At 42.5% G+C, this 23,882-nt stretch overlaps 1 protein-coding gene across 9 annotated transcripts in view; it reads right to left on the bottom strand.

Annotated features, from left to right (window-relative positions):
• Positions 1–566: 566 nt before the first annotated feature.
• NKTR (natural killer cell triggering receptor) overlaps positions 567–23,882 on the bottom strand; it is a 44,908-nt gene continuing 21,592 nt past the window's right edge. For 4 of the 9 annotated variants that reach the window (XM_026720304.2, XM_087917822.1, XM_087917823.1 and 1 more), the window contains 11 exons: positions 22,577–22,606; positions 20,601–20,746; positions 19,266–19,506; positions 16,495–16,692; positions 13,849–13,933; positions 12,728–12,873; positions 8,534–11,398; positions 7,920–8,015; positions 6,772–6,831; positions 5,405–5,509; positions 567–2,006 (listed from right to left, as the gene is read on the bottom strand). In XM_026720304.2, coding sequence (XP_026576089.1) covers positions 1,928–2,006; positions 5,405–5,509; positions 6,772–6,831; positions 7,920–8,015; positions 8,534–11,398; positions 12,728–12,873; positions 13,849–13,933; positions 16,495–16,692; positions 19,266–19,506; positions 20,601–20,746; positions 22,577–22,606 — 4,051 coding nt within the window. In that variant the 3' untranslated portion in view covers positions 567–1,927. Of the gene's footprint in view, positions 2,007–5,404; positions 5,510–6,771; positions 6,832–7,919; positions 8,016–8,533; positions 11,399–12,727; positions 12,874–13,848; positions 13,934–16,494; positions 16,693–19,265; positions 19,507–20,600; positions 20,747–22,576; positions 22,732–23,882 lie in introns of those variants that run through there. The other 5 variants (XM_087917818.1, XM_026720306.2, XM_087917821.1 and 2 more) reach the window with 5 other exon arrangements.

A 23,882-nucleotide genomic window follows, 5' to 3' on the forward strand; every position in this document is an offset into this window, starting at 1 on the left:
GGTCTGCAGACCTTGGATTTCTTGAAGGCTCGCCATCCATGCATTGAAATCGGAAACCCCGACTAGGCATCCATTTAAAAAAAGTTACAGCATTTGAAAAACGTTTTGTTTTAGGATGTATTGCTGGGCATAGGTAGCCCTTGGCTTATGACCACAATCAAGGGCATTTCCACTGCTAAGCGAGACAGTGGTCAAGTGCGTTTTGCCCCGTTTTACGACCTTTCTTGCTAAAGTGAATTGCTGTGGTTGTTAAAGAGAGTAACACAGTTAAGTGACCTTGCTTGCCAGAAGGTCGCAATAAAGGGATCGTGACTCTGGAGACACAGCAAGCAGTCCTAACTACGAGCCGGTTGCCAAGTGTGTGAATTTTGTTCACGTGATCATGGGTCATTAAGTCATTAAGTGTGAAAAGCAGTCATAAGCCACATTTTTTTCAGCGCTGTCGTAACATCAAAATGGATACTGAACGAATGGTTGCAAGTTGAGGACTATTTATAAAAAGGTCCTACCCACAAAAAAAACAATTGCTTTTTAAATGAAGATCAGGCAATTCGTGTCTGAACAACTTGTATTTAAATATTCCTATTTTTAATTGCATTGAAGGAGGGAAAAAAATCATTTCAATAATACATTTTGGTTCCTAACCAAAAGAAAATTATTTAAATTGATGAAGCGGGGAGCGTAGGAAATCCTTCAAACCATTTTGAAAACGAAACGGGCTACTTTGAGAATCTACAAGGGGAGGATCTTGAATTCCCTCTTGAATTCAAAATGGCCACCTCATACTCAAGTCAGAAATTTGGGCGCTGAAGCCGTTCCCCAAAAAAATGCTCTATGCCACCCCGTTACGAAATATGCAGCGATTCGGCATCATAGAAATTTTAACAAATTCAGGACCGGCATTAACAGATAAAGCGTTGCCGTTTGCCTGGAACACTAAATAATAACAGTTATTTCCTCCGTTTTTTTTTTTCTTTAAGTTAACTATCCGATACAAAAATTTGGGTATATCCCGACATTTCCATTTCAAAATGGATTTTTATCTGCTGAATTCAAACCGAAGAATAAAATTCAATTGCTCCTGAAAGTTAGCTTCCTGAAATAAATTTACAGCTTGCTATCTTTGCAGATGCTCACCTTTGCAGATCTGACAGAGATAGTAGAAAATGAGAATGCTAGCACATTCAGACATGATAAAAATCCAGAATCAGAAGACCATGGGAAAAACGCAACAGCTTGATGTCAGACAAGGAGAACATTGTTCTTGCTTCTTCAATGGATAGAGAACAGAGACTCAATGTGGTCTAGCGTCACTATCCACACCTCGATAACGCCTACAAGGGAGCATTAGGCAAAACTGATCAAGAAACTGGATGGTAACCAGCTTTTAACTCATGGGATCCAAATAATACACGACATTTTCCAGACAAGCGATGAATCTAACTCCCAGAATTCATAACTCTGGTAGTGAATGATCTCGTAGCCGGGATCTTCCTGGATCTGTACTATCAAAGTTATTGACCTGTCAAGATATCAACGAACCATTAGTTCGGCACTGAAACGGCAATGTTTGAAGCAGGTAGATCGCAGCTGAGATTCCTATAATATGATTCTTCACAGTTTCATGGTTACCGAGCGAATTTCCTTCGGAGAAACAATTTAAGAGGCTTAACTGAACCATTCGATTGCACGTCAACTGTATCATCTAGTTTGAAATGAAACTGGGCAATACAAAATGACTGCCATAGTAGAGTGTACAAAAAACAAAAAAAAAACACGTTGTGCTGAGTTTAAATAAGGCTACACTTCTGTTGGCAGCAATTAGTTTCACCTAGACATTAAAAAAAACAGAAACAAAACGTTGATCCAAGCTACGGACATAAAAAACTTTCTGTTATGCATAATTGCTATGATCAACCGTCAGCTCTCAGCTGTATCTGCTGCTTTCGCTGGGACTTCGGCAATTAGAATAGCTGCGGTCACTTTCGCTCTCGGACCCGTAAGATCTACAAAGAAAGATAAAATATATGTGAATATAGCACACCGGGCACTCACTTCCACTTTAAATACAGGTAGTCCTTGACTTACAGGAGTTCATTTAGTGACCAAAGTTACAGCAGCACTGAAAAAAATGACTTAGGGCCGTTTTTCACACTTAGAACGAATACAGCGTGCCCAGGGTCATGTGATCAAAATCCAGGCGCTTGGCAACTGATCTGTATTTATGATGTTTGCAATGTCCCGGAGTCACATGATCCCCTTTTGCAATCTTCTGACAAACAAAGTCAAAGCTGGCTTCACTTAACAACCATGTTACTTACTGAACAACTGCAGTGATTCGCTTAATAACTGTGGCAAAAAAAGGTTGCAAAATAGGGAAAAATTCACTTAACAAATGTTTCACTTAAGAACAGAAATTTTGGGCTCAATTATGGTCGTAAGTCAAGGACTACTTGTAGAGATTTTTACATAACCTGAAGAAGAAGTTTTTCTGGGTTGTCTTCTATCATTTGTCCCTTCAGAACCCCCTCCTCAAATATGGCTTGTTAGGCTAGTACAATCTGCGTCATGAAACAAGATTGCACAATTATCCCTCCTTTGGCTCGCAAATTTTCAGGATTTGTACCCAAGACTTCTGTCTGAGATAGTGATGCATTTTGTTGCTAGTTATTCCTTGTACTCCATTGGCCTTGACAAAATCCCCATTAGTCAATTGCAGAAGGCTGCCTGACTTGGGACAGCTGACATCCTGTGAAGAGACCTTTAACCCTATCAAACAGCTACATCTGTCTATTCCAGGTCCTTGGGAAAGATTCCAGAGGTAGACAAAAATGCCAAATCCATCTGGCTGATTGTGTGATTAGCCATAATATACAAAGTGACAGAAAACAAAGCTAAAGCGTTTAGTGATAAACAGACAGGCAATTGTCACATAATACCACAGAGTTCACGAGGATTGATTACGAAAGAGAAAAACGTCTGATTAGTGGATGTGGCAGTGCTTGGAGACAGCAGAAGAGAAGAGAAAGAACTGGAGAAGATCACAAAATACACTGCTCAAAAAAAATGAAGGGAACACAAAAATAAGACCTCCTGGATCTGAATGAATGAAATATTCTTATTAAATACTTTGTTTATTACATAGTTGAATGTGCTGACAACAAAATCACACGAAAATTATCAATGGAAATCAAATTTAGCAACCCATGGAGGTCTGGATTTGGAGTTACACTCAAAATTAAAGTGGAAAAAAACACTACAGGCTGATCCAACTTTGATGTAATGTCCTTAAAACAAGTCAAAATGAGGCTCAGTAGTGTGTGTGTAGCCTCCACATGCCTGTATGACCTCCCTATAATGCCTGGGCATGCTCTTGATTAGGTGGTGGATGGTCTCCTGAGGGATCTCCTCCCACACCTGGACTAAAGCATCCCCCAACTCCTGGACAGTCTGTGGTGCAATGTGGCGTTGCTGGATGGAGCGAGACATGATGTCCCAGATGTGCTCAATTGGATTCAGGTCTGGGGAACGGGTGGGCCAGTCCATAGCATCCATGCCTTCGTCTTGCAGGAACTGCTGACACACTCCAGCCACACGAGGTCCAGCATTGTCTTGCTTTAGGAGGAACCCAGGGCTAACCACACCAGCATATGGTCTCACAGGGGGTCTGAGGATCTCATCTCGGTACCTAATGGCAGTCAGGCTACCTCTGGCGAGCACATGGAGGGCTGTGCGGCCCCCTAAAGAAATGCCACCCTAAACCATTACTGACCCACTGCCAAACCGGTCATGCTGGAGGATGTTGCAGGCAGCAGAACGTTCTCCATGGCATCTCCAGACCCTGTCACGTCTGTCACATGTGCTCAGTGTGAATCTGCTTTCATCTGTGAAGAGCACAGGGCGCCAGAGGCTAATTTGCCAATCTTGGTGTTCTCTGGCAAATGCCAAACGTCCTGCACGGTGTTGGGCTGTAAGCACAACCCCCACCTGTGGACGTCAGGCCCTCATACCACCCTCCTGGAGTCTGTTTCTGACCGTTTGAGCAGCCACATGCGCATTTGTGGCCCGCTGGAGGTCATTTTGCAGGGCTCTGGCAGTGCTCCTCCTGTCCCTCCTTGCATAAAGGTGGAGGTAGTGGTCCTGATGCTGGGTTGTTGCCCTCCTACGGCCTCCTCCACGTCTCTTTATGTACTGGCCTGTCTCCTGGTAGCACCTCCATGCTCTGGACACGACGCTGACAGACACAGCAAACCTTCTTGCCACAGCTCGCATTGATGTGCCATCCTGGATGAGCTGCACTACCTGAGCCACTTGTGTGGGTTGTAGACTCTGTCTCATGCTACCACTAGAGTGAAAGCACCGCCAGCATTCAGAAGTGACCAACTGAGAAGTGGTCTGTGGTCACCACCTGCAGAACCACTCCTTTATTGGAGAGGTCTTGCTTAAAAGTCTATGCTTTCCACCTGTTGTCTATTCCATTTGCACAACAGCATCTGAAATTGATTGTCAATCAGTGTTGCTACCTAAGTGGACAGTTTGATTTCACAGAAGTGTGATTGACTTGGAGTTACATCGTGTTGTTTAAGTGTCCCCTTTATTTTTTTTTTGAGCAGGGTACAAAGAACTGCAAACAGAAGTAGAACGACTGTGGCAAAAGAAAGCAAAGATAGCCTCAACAGTGATAGGCTCCTTGGGTGCAACCCCAAAACAACTGGTGCAACCCTTCAACCCCATCGGCATTGACAAAATCCCCACCAGTCAATTTCAAAATAGTTTCAGTTGGAACAGCTGACATCTTTTGATGAGATCTTTAACACCAACAACACTTTGTCAAACAACAACCTGTTGTATGTTCTTGGGAAGGACTCAAGAGGTGGTACAGATCTGCCAATTCAAGTCTAAACATGTGGATGGCTGTGCGGCCTAGCATAATAATAACTGGAGCACCCCTTGATCCTTATCAGCATTGACAAAAATCCCCATTAGTCAATTGCAAAACGCAGCTTGGCTTGGGCACAGCTTACAATCTTGTGAAGGTTGACAAGAAATGCCAGTTCCAGTTTAAACATCTGGCTGACAGTGTGACTCAGTGTCATGGAGGAAGGTGCATTGGATACATTCACTGCCTTGAGTTATTTGTAAAATAATAAAGGCAGGATACAAATTTTAAAAATGTTAATTTTTAGCATGGTAAGTGAAGACTCTTTAAAATGATATTTAAAAGTGGGCAGGGATCCTGAGAGCGAAAGTATTGAAGAAACACTGGTCTCGAAGCTTTCTATATTTACTCTGCTTTTGCAAAATGCTGGCAAATACACAACAGACTTGAAAATGGAACACAAGAGTTTGCATGCAACGTTTGCCAGCCATTCCAATAATAGTCAAACTACTAGGAAAAAATTACCTGGAACGTCGGTCGTAGCTACGAGACCGGTGGTAACTATCACTTCTTTTACTTCTGCTACGGCTGCGACTCCGGCTATCGTAACTGTCATAGGTGTAGGATCTGCTTTTGTGAAGGAACCAGAAGCAATGGATTATTTGATTTAGAATGACTTCCACTGTTCATAATTAAAACAAGAATTCTGTGAACGTAACAACTGCTTTTAGATTGCCAATCTTTTGTGCTGACAAATCTTCTTGGAAGGAAGGAAAGACACCTAGAAAATCACAACAATTGTGAGCTTTTTATCTTGTGTTCTATCTGTTGTTTATAACCAGAATTGTGTTTATAACTAGAAATACAGGTAGTCCTTAACTGACAGCCACAATTGAGCATACAATTTCTGTTGATAAGTGAGAACCTTGCCCCATTTTATGACCTTTCTTGCCATGTTGTTAAATGAATCACTGCAGTTGTTAAGTTAGTTACATGGTTGTTAAGTGAACCTGGCTTCCCCATTGACTTTGCTCGTCGAAAAGAGATCACAATCATCCTGAATACGAATCTGCTGCCAAGCGTTTGAAATTTGACCACGTGACCCTGGAGATGCTGCAGTAAGTGAGACAGCCAAATAAGTCATTTTTAACTTCGAATGGTCACTAAACGAACTGTTGTAAGTCAAGGACTACTTGTACATCTGAATCCATACATTATTCCTAGGTATTTGCATATTATCCCTAGGGTGTTAAAATTATGAAGGAGGGCTGTTCAAATGTGATTTGGAAGCATGTCAGACCTTGCATAAATACACTCCTTCTCCATTACCTGTTAAAGCAGAATTTTATTTTTCCTCAATTTTTCCATGCTTGCCAGAAAAAAAAATAATCCTTTGATACAAGTAGTCCTCAGCTTACAATCATTCATTTAATGTCACAGCTTGAAGAGACGACACGGAACAAAAACGACCTATGGCCGTTCTTCACTTATGACTGTTGCAGCACCTTCATGGTCACGTGATCAAAATTCGGACCCTTGGCAGCTGGCATGGATATACTACACCAGCAGCACTGTCCCAGGGTCACATGATCCCCTTTTGCAAACTTCTCACAAGAGCAAAGTCGAGGGGGGAAGCCAGATTCACTTAAGAATTGTGTTACTTGCTTAACGACTGCAGTGATTCACTTAACAACTGCAGTGGCAAGAAACGTGGCAAAATGGGCCGAAACTCACTTCATAACTATCTCACTCAGCAACAAGAAATGTTGCATTCAATTGTGGTCATCAAGGTCATCAAGACTACCTATAATTGATTATAAAAGAATGATCATTTTAAGATCGTTTTAAGAAAGAGGATGTTTATAAAAAATGTTTTCATGCGTGTTACATACCTCGACCGACTCCGGTGAGTGTAAGAGTTGCTTCTGGAGGGGCTTCGACTGTAAGTGTGACTGTTAAGACAAGGTGGGGGGGCGGGGGGGGCAGGAGGAGTTGGAATGGAATTTTAAAAAAATTATTTGAATGGACAACTTTCCTAGCATTTAAATGTAGGTATTTTTAAGTCCGAGAATTCAAATTCTTCCCTTGTTGACAGGAAACTGGTCACTAAACAGAGGGGCTCTGGCCCTGAACCAAGCTAGGCTTCAAGTAAAAATACCATCTCTTTTTCAGAATGAGCTGAAGGACGCAGTCGTGAAGGTTTGGGGCCAATACAGGCAGCCCTCCACTGATAACTGGTCACTTACTGACCATTCGAAGTTGTAACTTCCTACCAATCACATGGAAACTGGTCTGCTTTTACAGTTGTCTGCAGCATTCGGTGCTCATGTGACCACGTTTTACAATAGGGTTTTTTTTGGGGGGAGGTTGCCCCAAAAGTGGCACTTATTTCCAGTTTTCAATGAAAGCAGCCCATAATGAATTACCGGTTCACTGAACAACCACGTTTTGTTCACTTTATGACTGCGGTGTTTGTTCAACAACCGCCGCCCAAAAAGGCCATAAAAACCAGACCGGTCACATGGGCAGGCTCCATTACAGTTCTAAGTCAGGGACTAACTGTAATTTGAAAGTTGTTTGCCACTACTATTTTTTTTTCCATTTGTCTTGTTTTTAATTCCCACTCCAGTCTTAAAACGATGTAGATTCTTCCCCACTTCAGCTCAGCTCAGCCCTTGGCGACTGCACATACGTTGTCCACAAAACACAAATATTTCACTACAGCATTGGTCAAAGCTGCTCTCTCAACTTCTCGATACAGCCCTTAACAATAGCACTTAAGATTTATATACTGCTTTATCATGCCTTAGACATTAGAGCACTCTCTAAGCAGTTTACAAATGTCATCATCTTACCCTCAACAATCTGGGTCCTCATTTTACCAATCTCGGAAGGTTGGAAGGCCGAGTCATTGAGCCAGGCAGGATCAAACTCCTGACGGTGGGCAATGAATTTGCCTGCAATACTGCCGTCCAAACGCTTGCGCCATCACGGCTTCTATAAATTTCTCCAGTCCTTTTCCTTTGAAAAAACAACTTACCTGTAACTTCTGCAACTGTTGTAAGAGCTGCTTCGACTTCTTGAGCGGCCACCACTGTGCCACCCTCTGCTTGGGCTTCTTGAGTAACTCCGGGATCTGTGTAAGAAATGGGTTGTGGGGAGGAAAACGTATCTAAAAAAAGACATGCCCTTTAAAAATACATACAATAAAATTCGAGTCCTGACTTAGTCATGAAAGCCATCTAGCACCAAGAGAGTGTTAAGTTCTAGTCCTGACTTAGGCACCAAGGCTGGCTGGAAGACTTCGGACCAATCACTGGGAAATGGTGAGTTGCAGTCTCGCTTTAGCCACAAAAACCTGATGGATAACTTTGGGCCAATCACCAAGGGATGTTCTAGCACCACCTTAGACGCAAAAGGTGGCTGGGCGACTGTGGGTCAATCACCAAGAAAAAGTGAGTTCTAGTCCTACGTAAGTGGTCTTAGGCCTGCCACGTTCTCAGGCAAACACACCTCACAGGGATATTGTTGTGGAAAAAACTGGAGGGGGAAACTGCTGGATACGTTTGCTGTCTTGGGTTTATTCATAAAAATAATCAAGGCAGGACATGAATGAATGAACGAACGAACGAACGAACGAACGAACGTACTCACCTATAGGAGTACGTGGAGCTCCTCGACTGACTTCGTGAATGACTGTAAGACAGTGATCTTGTCCGGTGCCTGGATTTAACATCCGATTTGCTGCGCGAGCAACTCCGACTTCTGGACTGACTGTCCTCTCGTGTCGGAGAATCTTCTTCACTCGAGCTCTCGTGGTTACGGGGTCTCCGATTCAAACGTGCTGTCTTTCTGACTTCATCAAACAGGGAGCCTGGCCTAATCTTGTTTTTACTTTTAATCTCGATCCTTAAACCTGGCAGTTTGGGATCAGAGGAGCTGGAAGCCATGTTTTTCATTTCAAAAAGATTGCTAGCGGGCGCTGGGAGCTGCAGATTTCCGGCACCCTGTAACGGTTTCCACTTCTTGTCCCCGACACTGCTTGATGCATTTTCAGAAACATCCACTTTAAGCATGGTTTCAATGCTGGTGGCAGCTTTCTGTTTTTCCCCGTCTCGTTCTTCACTGCCTTCTTGGAGATTAGTCCGTCCCTTAGTGTCAACGGCTTGTCTTACATTCTGGGTTACAGTGCTAACTGCCGCCTGGGAACTGGTGCTGGCTTTATTAATGTCTTGGAAATTTAACTTTAGGCTCACTGGAGAAAGTTGCAGGTGCACTTTCACAGGCGAATTATGGTCTGGAGTACAAATCTCCATATCATCTATAGCAACCTGTTCGTTTCCATTTTTCTCCTGAGCTGCCGTGGGACTTTTGGAAACAGAGGTATTTTTAATTGGGTATGGAACATGAGTTGAAGAAATAACTTTTTCTTCACTGCTTTTATTCAGTTGGTTAGTGGACGCGGCTTGATCTCCTCCTCTCTTTGAGAGGACCGGCTCTTTGTGGGAGATCCGATCATCCTTCACATGTTCTTTCATCGTCTTATCACTTTTGGAATCTGGATCTTTATTTTTCTCTTTGGTTTCCTTTTTAGCGTGTTTCTCTTGCACTTCTTTTATTCCACATTTTCTGACGCTGACTTTCTCCTCCTCCTCCTCCTCCTCCTCTTCTCCAAATTCTAAGGGTGGCTGCCAATGGAATGTCTCTTTTCGTTTTTCAGCCTTGTGTTTCTTCTCTTTTTTGCTTTTGGGTTTTTCCTTTGCCTTTTTGGCGTGGACTTTTCGGAAGGGTTTTCTGAAACTTCGCTTTGGCTTCCAGGATTTGTCCCTGGAGTCTGCATCGGAATCAGAGGTCACGGTTTCTGAAGAGGAAGGATGTTTGTTCTCTTTTGACATATCTGGGTCAGGTACAGATTTGGACCTGCACTTGACGGTTGGGTGGGGATCCGTATCGGAGTCCGATGAGGCCTCGCCTTCCTCTTTTGCAGACAAGAGTCTCAAGTTCCCTTTGTAATTTTGGGTTTCTTCTATTTCAGAATTTGGTCCGGAATGCAACTCATCGCTCATATAGTTTTTCGTTTTGGCTTTCCGGCCACTTCTAAGAGCCTGAGATTTGTCTTTCAAAACTTTTTGCTTGGAACGGTGGCTGTCCTGCCCAGACCGAGATTTCTCTTCACTCTCATTGCAACTCAAACTTCTTTTGTTTTGCTTCCGGGTCACTTTTTCAGACCTTAATTCTCCTTTTTCTTCAACGGCCTGGGATGGAGTCAATTGTTCACTTTCGGTCGAGGAATCGATGGACGATCTGCTTGCGCTTCGAGGCTTCGACGAGCTCACGCCTTTCACGTAGGGAAGTGTGCTCTCCGAACTGCTCTGCCTTTTCTTGGATAGCTCGGAATTTCTCTCGCGGGATTCCAACTTGGTCCGGCTTTTCTGTCGGTCATCTTCGCTGAGGGAAAAGTAAGAGGAGGATCCGCTGTAGCATGACCGGTCGCTGGGGAACGGATTCCCTGAGCGGGATCTCACGGTGGATCGGGATCTCAAACTGGAACGGCTTCTTGATCTAGAGTAGGACTTGGAGGAGGACCGACTTCGTGAATTCCTGCTTCTAGATTTCCACCAGCTACCTGAGCTTCTGTTGCTCTGGATTTTGGAGTAACGGCTCCGGTCGCTCTCTGAGCTCTTTTGCTGCTTAGGATAGGAAGAGGAAGGTCCGGGGTCTTGGATGCCGATTAAGCTGTAATTCATTTGAGCAGGTGGCAGGTGAGTGGCCTTGGCTTTCATTTCCTGGAGACGCTCGTAAGATGGTTTCCACGGTTTTTGCCCCGGTTTCCATCTGGAAGGTGGAGGACTATCGCTCAGTGGGATAACTGGGAGGCTTTCGGCAACCACGGGCTGAATAGCGAGTTTATCATTTTGGGGTAACGCTGTTCGTACCGGTTCAGTGGAGACCAGCTTACACTTCTTTAAATGAGCTGCCGCATTTTGGGGTGAGTTGGGGACTGCTTTCACCGGCTTCGAGGCAGAACTGGATCTTGACCTGCTCTTTGAACGCGAGGACACGTGAGCGTTTCTCGATTGAGAACTTCGGGAATAAGATCTCGACCTGGACCGAGATCGAGACTTGTAATACGAGCGAGAATCTCTGCTGGAGAAAGAGGCCGAGCTCTGCTTGTCTCGCTCGGATTTGGACCAGCCTCTTCTAGAAGAATCGTCTTTAGATGTCAAGGAGGAAGAATGCGATGCTCTTTCCCGGTCACACAACGATTTTGTCCTTCTGGCAGAAGAAGGGGAGGATTCTACTTCGGTGGAAGGAGACCGTTTCTTCTTCACCTGTTTGTGCTTCTTTAAATGTTTTTGCTTTTTAGCTTTCTTCTTGTGCTTCGCTTTTTTCTCTTTCCGGTGTTTTTTACGATGGCCGACATGTTGAGCACTACTGAGGTCTGAAAAGCCGTTGTGGGACCAAGAACGGGACCGAGGGGACAGACTTCTTTCGTCCCACCTTCCTGGGTCGCTCAGCCTAAGGGTGGGGTGAGAACAAACTTATCTTTGTTTTGGTCTTTGAACAGCTTTTCCAAAAATAAAAAGAATTCACTAAAATAATTTTTAACACACAGAGGATGGCTGGACCGGGGGGAGGGTTTAGGAAAAAGTTAAACCTATGTATCCAATTAAAAGTTTCGTGCAGTTGTACAACCAGGTGAAGATGTTTTAGCCACCTGGTGTGAGAGTTTGGGGGTTAGCATTCCTTTAAAAAAAAAAAGAGCATAAAACTGATAAGCGTGCCTGGCCATTTGTAAACGACTGGGACTATCAGACCCGGCCTTGGGTATGGAGATATGATCAAGATTTGTTTTGTTACCCTCGATTAACAAGAAGAAACGACTCTGCAAATAAGGAGTCCCGTAAAAATCTTCCTCCCAGCAGAGCCAATTGGGGGTAGGTCCCAGAAAAGGCCCATCTAGGTTTGATTTATGGTTAAATTGTACAGATACCCTGTAGGAGAGGACTTGCAGCTGTAACATTTGGCAATAGAATTAGGGGCACTGATGATACTATTTTGGCAATCTATGTCCCCGGTTTGAACAAGGCAATCCAAAGAGAAAGCGACCTCTTTTAACTATGGTGCTTAGCTCCCCTTGGGGATCAAACTCTGCAGCGCTTCTATGTGCCAGTCAGATGGGCTAAACCTACCCAAAATGATTTGAGCAATGCCCAAACTAAGCCTGTTATCTAATTTCAATCGCTGGTTTGAAGCGGCATAAATGGGCGATCCTTCAGAGGGAAGCATTTTTGCAAGTGTCCTCACCCACAATAATCCAGAAATGACTCCGCTTGCATCCCAGAGCACCAGAGTTGTACTTTTGAGTAGGTTTAGGCCTGCACATCTGCTTTATGGAGTGCGGTGGCTCAGCGGTTAAAGGTGCTGAAACTTGTCAGCCAGAAAGATGGCAGCCCGGGTTCGAGACCCGAGTGCCGTGTGACAGGCTGGCCTCCCATCCTTTCCTTGTCCCAGCTCCTGCCCACCTAGTAGTTCAAAAGTCTGCAAATGCGAGTAGATAAACAGGTACCGCTTTGGTTGGAAGCTAACAATTCACCTTGGCATATGATCGTGCTAGCCACATGAACTTGAAGAAATATCTTCAGAATACACTGGCTCCCTCAGTTAAGAAATGGAAAGTCAGACATTTTATCTTTAACTCTGCTTTACGAGTTAGTCCCCAGATTCTTGTCTTGCACAAGCCAAAAGTTGCAAATGTGTTTTTTCTTCTGAACTTTCACATCTAAAACACATTGTTCTCACAAAACATGACATTTCAGGAAGACAAAATTGTCGGCAAATTCTTACTTATCTCCTTTACTCCACTTTTCTCCACTGGGGGCCCTATAAGCTCTCAATCTCTGCATTTCCTCTTTCCAGTGGGGTGGTGTTTCGCTACTTCCATTGTTATCTGATTCTGTGCATGAACGAGAATGAGGCGGCGTATGGTATCTCTAGAAAAAAAATGCAATAGGATAACAAATCTACATCAAATCCACAGACTAGGTGAAACCTGGCTTGATAGCAGTAACTATGAGAGGGGTCTTGGGAGGCCTAGTGGACAAGCACTTCAATATGAGCCAGAAGGGTGCAGCAGCAGCCCCCTCCCCCAAAAAGCCCTAACGCAATCCTAGGCTGCATTAACAGAAGGATAGAATTAAGATCACATGTGTTAATACCATTTAATTAGTCCCTGGCAAGACCATACTTGGAATATTGCGTCAAGTTTTGATTGCTGCAATTTAAAAAAGAGTGCAGAGAAGAGCAGGAAGGATGATTAGAGATCTGGAGGCTAAACAGTTGCAGGAATTGTGGGCATATCTTGTTTAATGAAAAGGAGGACTAGGAAGTGACATGCTAGCAGTCTTCCAATATTTGAGGGGCTGTCACAGAGAAGAGGGGGTCAACCTATTCTCCACAGCATCAGAAGGCAAAACAAGAAAGAACTCGTCAAGGAAAGAACCAATCTAGAACTAAGGAGGAATTTCCTCACACTGAGAACAATTAAACAGTGGAACAGCTTGACACAAGAAGCTGTGGGTGCTCCCTCACTGGAGGTTTTTAAGAAGAGACTGGTCAGCCATTTGTCTGGAATGACATAGGGTTTTCTGCTTGAGCAGGAGGTTGGACTAGAAGAGCCCCCCTTCCAACTCTGTTACCGTTATTCTGCTGCTTGTACATGTTCAGGAGTAATGAAGATTGCTTGCAGATATGGGGTAAGGCAAGAAAAGGAGCTGCCGTGCAAGAGAATTGTGCTCCAGAACAGAAAATCTACACATAGTCCTCCAGTTGTGACAAATGGTCATCGCTGCTACACAGCCCAAATTTATATATCATGACTTAAGTTAATCGAGCAAGAACAATCTTTCAGTGCTTTTAAAAATAAAAACTCTCAAGATGTAAATCTGAATTTAAGAAGAAAAACATACTATTGTGCCTCTCCCTCTGATTTTTCTTCCAGATTTTGACACCGAAGGCTTCTGGTCACTCAAAACAGCTCCTGAGTCAATATTCCTTAAATATTCAGAAGAAAATAAGCATTAGGAAAAATGGAGAGTTATGAGCTGGTTTCTTGTAATCAAAATATGGCCTGAAGTAAGCAAGTGTGGTCAATAATCATGCAATTAGCTGCTTATCTTTGTTGTTAGCTCAGTCCCACGTGGGACTCTTTTGCAGGCAACCTCATTTTATTTTAATATAATTTATTTTTATTTATTTATGAAGATGCTCATCTCGCCAGGAGTCAATTCCATGTGGCACACAACCAAATAAATACAAGATAAACCATTAAATGTTAAAATATCTATCTATCCATCAATCCATCTTCCTATCCTACCTTTCATTATGACCCACCGTGGCACAGTGGTTAAAGTGCAATACTGCAGGCTCCTTCTGCTATCTGCCAGCAGCCTGCAATTTGGCAGTTCGAATCTCACCAGGCTCCAGGTTGACTCAGCCTTTCATCCTTCTGAGGTGGGTAAAATGAGGACCCAGATTGTTGGGGGCAAGAGGCTGACTGTCAACTGCTTAGAGAGGGCTGTGAAGTACTATTGCTATTTTTTACTTCCTTCCTTCCTTCCTTCCTTCCTTCCTTCCTTCCTTCCTTCCTTCCTTCCTATCCACCCATCCATCCATCCCAGCTCAAGGTTGACTCAGCCTTCCCTCCTTCCAAGGTGGGTAAAATAAGGATCCAGATTGTTGGGGGCAAGAGGCTGACTCTGTAAACTGCTTAGAGGGGACTGTAAAGCACTGTGAAGTGGTATGTAAGTCTAAGCACTATTACTATCATCTATCTTTCTATGTACCTATCATCTTTCTATCCTTTCCTATCCTATCCATCCATTCTATCTTTCCATCCTACCTATCATCTATTCTATTTATTCGTCTATTTTTTCTTCCTATTGTCTTCCTTCCTTCCTTCCCTTCTCTCTATCCCTTTACTGACAGCATACACAGCACACCCCTCCTGATGAACAAGTCAGGAGGGCCAATTCCATTAGGATGAGACAATGCTATATAAAGGGCTTTAAACCAACATATCTTGTGCAACAGCAATGTAACATGACAACTATGGGTCCCTTGGTTATCCCTGAAGGGTGAGGGGGGAGGGGGGGTTGGCAGACATTTCATGATCTAACTAGGTAACATTAACAGTGCTAGAAGTTCAAATCTCACTCCCTTCTATCACTGATGGTGTTACCTAGTTGGGTCACAAAATGTCTACAAGAAAACCACCAAGTTCAGAGAGCACCATGGATCCCACAAAAACTGACATTATGAGAGAATTAATCTTATGGTCCAAGAACTGAGAAGAGACTATGACATTTCAGTCAGTGCTTGAGAGTACCAGAGTTTGTAACATTTCAAACTGGTCCATTTTTAGACAGAACTGGAAATAAAAGACAGTCTTGTCTTCAATGATTTAGTAGAAACTACGCAGGATATTACAGGTAGTCCTCAACTTACAACCATTCATTTAGTGACCGTTCAAAGTTACAAAGGCACTGAAAAAAATGACTTATAACAATTTTTCTCACCTATGGCCATCGCAGCATCCCCAGACATGTGATCGAAATGTGGGTGCTTGGCAACTGTTATCTATTCATGACAGTTGCAGTGTCCTGGGGTCATGGGATCCCTTTTGGGACCTTCTGACAAGCAAAGTCAACGGGGAAACTGAATCCACTTAACACCTGTTACTAACTTAACAGCTGTGGTGATTCAATTAACAACAAAGGAAGGAATAAAACAGGCCAAAATTCACTTAACAACTGTCTTGTTTAGTAACAGAAATTTTGGGTTCAATTGTGGCTGTAAGTTGAGACTACCTGTACCAAAGATAAGAGGCATAGGTAGCTACAACTTCCCTCCCAGCAGGAAAGATTTCAGCTCCTAAAATATACAATATTTTCAGTTAATATCTGAAATGCAGATAATCCTTGGGTTATGACATTTCACTTAGCAACCGTTTGAAGTTACGACATAACCCTCCCAAGTATTTATAACACATTTGCCCTTTCTATCCCCCCTCCCCTCGGGACCAGGTCTCCATAGGCAGTGGGCCTTTGGAGACTCACCTTGTGACAATCTAGCGAGCCGTTAACGGTTCCCTTTCCTGCTTGGGTGCATTTGCGGAGCAAAACAGACCTAAAGTAGTGCAAGATCATGCAAGATCAGTAGTCTGAGATCTTGCACTATTGATCTCACAGTACAGCACTTTAGGCTTCTGTTCTCTGCAAACCGAGGCCTGGACCAGATCTGAGGCAAAAGGCTTTGCCAATGGAGAAACCTTGGGTGCCCTTAGGCAGGTGGCCTGTTCCATCACTAGGCACCCCCACCTCATGTGCACTTAACGACTCGGGCATTGGATTAATGAATGTGTGGGTGAAAGCAGGATGTGATCATGTTTGTTTGATGTGATTCACTCCAACGAATCCTCAGGTTACAAATGTAATTGACAGGCTCCATTACATTTGTAACTTGAGGACTACTTGCATAAATAGGTATATTTTGTTCTGTCACTTAGGTTGCAAATCAAGACGACACAAAAAATTAAAAATAAGTGAAATGCATACAGATCTGGCTCTGTACTTATAATGGGCATATCTCTTCTTAGCAAAAATCTATTTTCCGGCACAGGAGGGATTTCTTCTGGACGGACGACAGGTTTATCCCTTTTCATGTTCAAGTCTATTGATTTTTCGTTTGTTTCACTTCGGTCCGAGTGGCTGGAGGAAAGAGAGCGATTTAGGGCCACCGAGGTTACTTCGCACCTGTTTGAAAAGCCAAGCAAAACGATCAGCAGGGAATGAGTGCCTAAACTAAACTATATGTCAGGTCTGATATAAGTGTAAGTAACAAAGCTACCCCTTGCTGCTAAAAAAATCATCTAATTCAGGGGTCGCCAACCTTTTGGACCTCAGGGACCACCAAACTCATAGTTTTAAATCCCAGGGACCACTTACCGGATCTGTGGGTGTGGCCTAATTTGTGGGTGTGGCTTGATGGTCATGTGACTGGCTGGGCATGGCTTGTATGTAAATATTATATTTATATAAATATTGGGGTTTTTTTAATTAAAAAAGAGCAACTTTTACCCAAAATCAGGCAAGGCAGGCAGGCAGATTGAGTTGCTCACAGAATCATTCAGTGATCTATCTGTCTGCCATCGGCTAGCTCAGTCTGTCACATAAAATTTGTTTGCAAGCAAACTCACAAAATTAACTCACAATACACCATGTATGTAAATATTGGACTTTTTATTTAAAAAAAGAGCAACTTTTACCCAAAATCAGGCAAAGCAGGCAGGCAGATTGAGTTGTTCACAAAATTACTCAGTGATCTATCTATTTGCCATTGGCTAGCTCAGCCTGTCACATAAAATTTGCTTGCCGTGAGTCTGCACTGAATAATAGAACCTTCAGTCCTAAGGGAGGTTCGCTCGCCTGTGCTTAAAAGCAAAGCCGAAGATCTAAAGACTAGCTAGAAAGCAAGAAATCCAACCATTTCCTGCTTCCTAGCTAATCTAAATCTCCAGGCACAGCAGAACAGCTGATGGTCGGGGGGGGAAAAAGGAAAAATAGCAATTTAGCAGGCAAGTTTGCTGGGTAAGGAGTGAGTGGGTGGGGAGGGCTCCCGCGGGCCAGGTGGGCGGCGCAGCCTTGTGTTCCTGCGCAGCCTGGATTAATTGCTTTGGGGGAGTGCTCTGGGGGTGAGATTTCTCTGCGGCCCACCGACTGGCAACTGCTGATCTAATTCACTTCTTTTTTGATAATTAAAGCTGCTTTCTCTGCTGTCCAGTTTTAATTCTTCACTCTTCAGATTCCTTGGAACAGAATTTTATGAACTCTAACAATATCCATGGAAACATACAGGAATTTTCCACTTAACAACCAATCTTTTAATGAGGATGAATATTCCCCCCACAAAAGTTACTCACAACAAAGTTCCGAAGTTATAGCAGCTGCATTCCCCCTCTCACAGTCACATGATCAAATCTGGGCTCTTGGCAACTTGTTTCCTTTTATGACTGCAATGTCCCAGTTGTCTAACCATGACTTTGGGCACTTTTGCAAGTTTCTAACATTTACAGGTAGTCCTCAACTTAGAACCATTCATTTAGGGACTGTTCAAAGTTACAAGGGCACTGAAAAAAGTGACTTGTGACCATTTTTCACATGACCGTTGCAGCATCTCCATGGTCACTTGAATAAAATTCGGGCGCTTGGCAACTAGTTGATATTTACAACTGTTGTGCTATCTTGGGGTCATGAGATTCCCTTTTGTGATATTATTACAAGCAAAGTCAATAGGGAAGCCAGATTCATTTAACAACCACGTTCCTTACTTAATTGCAGTGATTCATTTAACAATGGTGGCAAGAAAAGTGTAAAGTGGATCAAAACTCACTTAACTGTCTCGCATAGTAACAAAATTTGGAGGCTCAATTGTGGTCGTAAGTCAAGGACTACCTGTATTTCTGGTTTCCACCCAAAAGGAGTTGTTTTACTGCAGTATTTAACGACCGCATTGTTTGCTGAACAACCAAGATATTTACATAACAACTGCTGCAAAAACGGTCCTAAACCCAGTTGTAGTCACTTGGTGAGCTACTTAACATGACTTAGAACCCTAACTCTCAGCTCAGTTATGGTCGTATGTTAAGGACTATATCCCTGTCTTTAAATGTAGTTTTAGAACCACAGCTGTATGCTTGCTAGGAATTTGAGGTGTTACATTTTGACATGAGAGACAGATGCAGTGTTGGAGGCTGCTGGGCTCCAAAAGGCTTATTTTTTAAAAAAAATTTAAACGAAGATAAAACACCCAGACATGAACTGTGGTCTATGCAGTACAATGCAGTGAGCCATGTGCAGATCTGTCCACTGGGGAAACAAAACAGCCACTCCACAAACGGATGGCACAACATAGGAGAACAAACCCATCGGGACGAGATTCAGCAACCCGTCTGCATTTGAAAGACAAAGGCGGCTCTTTGGAAGACAGCAAAGTCCACATTTTGGACAGAGAGGGTCGTTGTTTGAAAGAGGGGTCCAAGAGGCCATCTACATTAAGATCGAACAGCCCTCTTTCAACAGAGGGGGATTGGAATACACCACCTATCTCCCGTTTATAACCCAGTCCTTTCAGCGGTTCCAAGAAGGTTCCAAACCCATCTGCACTATTCAGATGACCTTGGGGACACAGATATTCTTCAAGTGTCCTCAACGACTCTGAGAGAGTTTCCTAACAACCGGGTGACTGCAAGGGATATAAATGTGAAGCAAAATGTCATCAAATAAAAACACCAGTTGCCTTTTGAGAAAGCACCTTTGGGACAACTGACCTGGATGTTTGAGACTCTTTATAGACTGACTTGTGTTTGTTTTTTGTTTCCTCTTTCTTCCTCTCTTCCCGTCTCCGTTTCCTAGACTGCTTAGCCTTGTTCCGCCTCTTCCTCTTCCTTCTTCTGCTCCGCTCATTTTCATATTCGCTGTCGGAAGACGATTCCGATGATGTGGAAGTGCTGCTGGAGGAGCTATCGGAAGCTTCTGACTGACTCCATGCTTTCCGCTTCTTCTCCAACACTTAGGGAGGATAAAGTCACATGTTTTTTTTTAATAACCTCTAGAAAACACATGCATTGACAATTGTCAGTAATAGAATTAACAATTACAGTTCATTATATATTTTTTTTGGGGGGGTGTTGTTTCACAATTACATATAGTACATGATACCAATGTAGGAAAATATTTATAGCTCAGGGTTGAAATGAGGGGTCCTTAACGTTCTCCAAGCTTGGTGCTTTTCTTGTAGACCTTTCATTACCAAACTAGGTAACGTTTATCAATGCTAAAGAGAGTGGGGTTTTGGAGGAAACCTGTGGGGTCCTTGGTACTCTACAAGCTTGCTGGTGTTTCTTGCAGATGTTTCATGACACAACTAGGGAACATCATCAGTGCTAGAAGGGAGGGGAGGTTGTAGAGAGAGGGTGGAGGAGTGGACTGTGGGATCCTTGGTGGTCTCTGAGCTTGGTAGTTTCCTTACAGACGTTTCATGACCCAATTGGGTAATATCAACTGTACTAGAAAGGAGTGTGCTTTGTGGAGAGGAGGGAGAAGAGTCCTTGGTCCTGTCTGAGCTTGGTTGCTTCCTTGGAGACATTTCATTATCAAACTAGGCAAAACAATCAGTGGTAGAGGGGAGTGCGGAGGGAGGAAGACTGAGAGCTCCTTGGTGCTCTTTGACCTTGGCGGTTTTCTTACAGATGTTGCATGAACCGACTAGGTAACATCATCGGTCTTAAAAGAGTAATGACTGATGATGTTTTCTAGTTGGGTCATGAAATGTCTGCAAGAAAACCACCAAAGCTCAGATCCCACAGTTCAGCTCTGCACTGCAAATATTCTCCCCAAACAATAATTTCATATAATAGGTATCGAATATATTTACATGGGCCTTTATTTTACAAGTACGTTTTCTTAATTCAGAATTAAGCATCCAATAACGCCTTCCCTAGGATCGCAACAGAATCGGGCCAGAGTGATTGTACATTATCCAAGGTACACATCCTCCAAGAGCTTCAGAAAATGGTTTCCAGGATCCTAATTCAAATTCAATGTTGCATAGATTCTAGGATCCTTTTTGCCATGAGGCATGTCTACATGAAAGAAAGGCTTACCTTCTTTTGCCGGTTTGGTAACCAGCACCCCACAATCAATGACGCGCACGTCGGCATATGGCCTACTGGCAGAATCAGTTTTCAGATTTTCAATTTGTTCTATGACTTCAAAACCAGAAATAACGAGTCCAAAGACGACATGGACGCTACAAAAACAGAAAATGCCAAAGGTATACCAGACTATATAAAAAGAGACAACTTGCCAGCTGTGTTCACGCTAAATTATTCCCTGGGTGTGTTGTATGGGTTTTCTACAACCACCTACAGGTAGTCCTCGACTTATAATCACAGATGAGCCCATCATTTCTGTTCCTCAAGCAAGCTGGTTTGAGCCGCTTTCAGAGACCCAAAATTTCAGATCACAAGTGAACCCCAAATTTCCATTGCTATGCCAGAGAGTTGTTAAGTAAGTTTTGTCCCATTTTACAACCTGTCTTGCCATAGTTATTAAAGGAATCGTGGATATTAAGTTAGTAACACATTTGTTAAGGGAATCTGGCTTCCCCATTAACTTTGCTTGTCAGAATGTGGCCAAAGGGGATCAGATGACCCTGGGACACCACGACCATCATAAATAATGAGTCAGTTGCCAAGCATCTCAATTTTGGTGATGTGACTATGGGGGTGCTGCAACGGTCATAAGAGTGAAAAATGGTCACAAGTCACTTTCTCAGAGCTGTTGTAACTTAAATGAATGTAAGTTGAGAACTACCTTTAATCGTCCAAATGGCCAATTTACATTTAGCCCCCAGCATAACCTACTTTTGCTATGGATGAAATTAACTCCCTCAGGTTAATTTTTCTTTTTTGTGGCACTTAAAATGAAGACTTGCAAAAAAACAGTTTTCTCTGTTGTTGTCAATACACCCAACTGGCTCTTGGAGGAGAGACAAAAAAAGTAACGGTGGTAAAGTCCCCTCTCCCAATCTACCAATAGTGATTCAGGTTTTGTTTTTTCTCTCTTTTTTTAAAAATCTCTTTATTTCCCTTTTAAAGAGAAAACAAATAAGCAAAGCAGAAATCTTTCCACCACCTTTGCTGGAGCTGGGATGACTAAAGCAACGGCTGCTACTTGGTGGATAATTGATTGTAAAGGGTGGGTTGAATAACTGTATCCCTGCAAACTTAGAAACTAAGGACCTGAAATTAGATTAAATGAAGAATGTTTATTTGTATTCAGGCCCATGGATGTCATACTTTGAACTGGAACCTTCATAGTGAGGCAGTTTATAAACCTAATCAATCCCAAACAAAGAATCCAATAATTATCAATATTAGTTTATTTATTTATATCCCACCTTTATCATTTTTACAAAGAACACATCACCCCCAAGGAAGGTTTTATCCACACTAGGGGTTTTATGAATCTTGTGCCTTTCTCATTCTCATTTATTTATTTCTGTCCCATGTTTATTATTTTTATAAATAATTCAAGTTAGCAAATATTCCTAATAAGGCAAACTCCTCCTATTTTCCTCATAATAACAAACCTGTGAGGTGAGTTGGGCTGAGAGAGAGATTAGCCCAGTCTGGCTTTCATGGCTAAGGCAGGACTAGAATTCACCATCTCCTCATGATTGGCCCAAAGTCAACCAACTGGCTTTCATGCCTAAGGCAGGACTAGAACTCACCATCTTCTGGCAATTGGTTTCAAATCATCCAACTGGCTTTCATGCCTAAGGCAGGACCCAATCACTCATGGTGATTGGTCCAAAATCATCAAGCAGCTTTGATGCCTAAGGAGGGACTAAATTAAACAATCTTTTGGCTTCCAGCAAGGTACCTTAACCACCAGACAACCTGCCTCTTCTTGGATAAAAGAGGTTTTTTCAATCTTTTCTGGTTTCAACACCCCCGCCCTCCCAATACTTGCCATAAATTTGTGATAGGATGGCAAAAAACCTCATGTTGAATACAGCCTAGTTTTGTTAAGACTAATGTAAAGTTCCTAACAGGAAGGAATGGGGGGTGCTTACCTATCAAGGTGAGGAGCAGGCTTCGTAGTTCTGCTCAACATCAATATACACAAGACGTTTATTGTTGGAGGGCAAATCAGATTTTCAGTTGAAGAAGCAAAAAGATAGAATGGCAGGTAAAAATAAAATAAAAGTAAGGGAAGAAAAAAACATAGCTGTTAATTTAATAGATAAACTTAGTGGTATTAAACTCAGAAAATGTATCACCTTTTGTCATATACTACAATATAATGCTACACTTGAATTTCATTTTTGATTAAAATTAAATGCTAATAGTGTAGATAGTGTCTCTATTTTACCAACTGAACCATGGATTCACTCGCATTTGAAATACTCACAATTACAGTTTGGATGTTGGCAACAGTACACAATAAATTAGAGGCTGCTAATATGTTTGTTACTGCACAAAACCACAATCTTTAAAGTAAAAATGTATTAGGCATACAATAGTATATAATAGTTTCAAACCAACTTGTCCTCCAATTGTTTTTCTAAGTCAGCAAAGCCACACAGAATCATTCATAGCTTTGGAAAATAGCTGATGACCTGTCAAAGTTTAGAGTAAAGAGGTTTTTATGCCTTTTTTGCAGCCTGTGTTTCAAGAATAAAAAAGCCACTGCTCGTTCTACGAGTGAGTGGGTAGGGGATGATAATGTTAAATTACAATCCCAAACAAAGTCAGAATGTTAAGCTTATGGCATGGCAAAGCCTCCAATCATATACTTATCTACTGAAAAATAAATTCAATCACATTGACTGCAAATGTGAAATATCATGTATGGTTGTTGTGGCTTTAAGTATATCTCTCTGTGATTTTATCTTCTAGGCTAAAATACATGGAACCTTTGAAACAATAATCTATTGACAATCTGCAGAGAGGAATCAGTGGGCCGTTTATTTGTTAGGGGAAGGAATTGTTTTTCAAAGACAACATCGTGGCTACCTACTTAATTATCAGAAAGTGTCTATTGAAGTTACCACAGAAAATGCCTCTGTATTAATTAGCTATAAAGCAATATACTGTCCTGGTGTGTTTTGGCCAATGTCTATTGAAAATAAGTCCTTTTTTTTTTTTTTTTGCAATGCCTACCTTTGATGGAAGGAAGCAATCCAAAGTACACATTATTATTGAATTTTCATTCTTTCAAGTAGGGTATCAATCATTTACTTTTTTTGAGTCTCAGAACTCAGCAACTGTTCCCTGGATCATTTTAACTAGAGGAAAATCTAATGGTAATAAGGATGGATATTATATCCAAAGCACAGGTAGTCCTCAACTTACGGTCACAATTGAGCCCAAAATTTC

Source organism: Pseudonaja textilis, chromosome Z (assembly GCF_049901715.1).
Source record: "Pseudonaja textilis isolate UNSWEBS1 chromosome Z, rPseTex1.2, whole genome shotgun sequence".
NCBI lineage: Eukaryota > Metazoa > Chordata > Lepidosauria > Squamata > Elapidae > Pseudonaja > Pseudonaja textilis.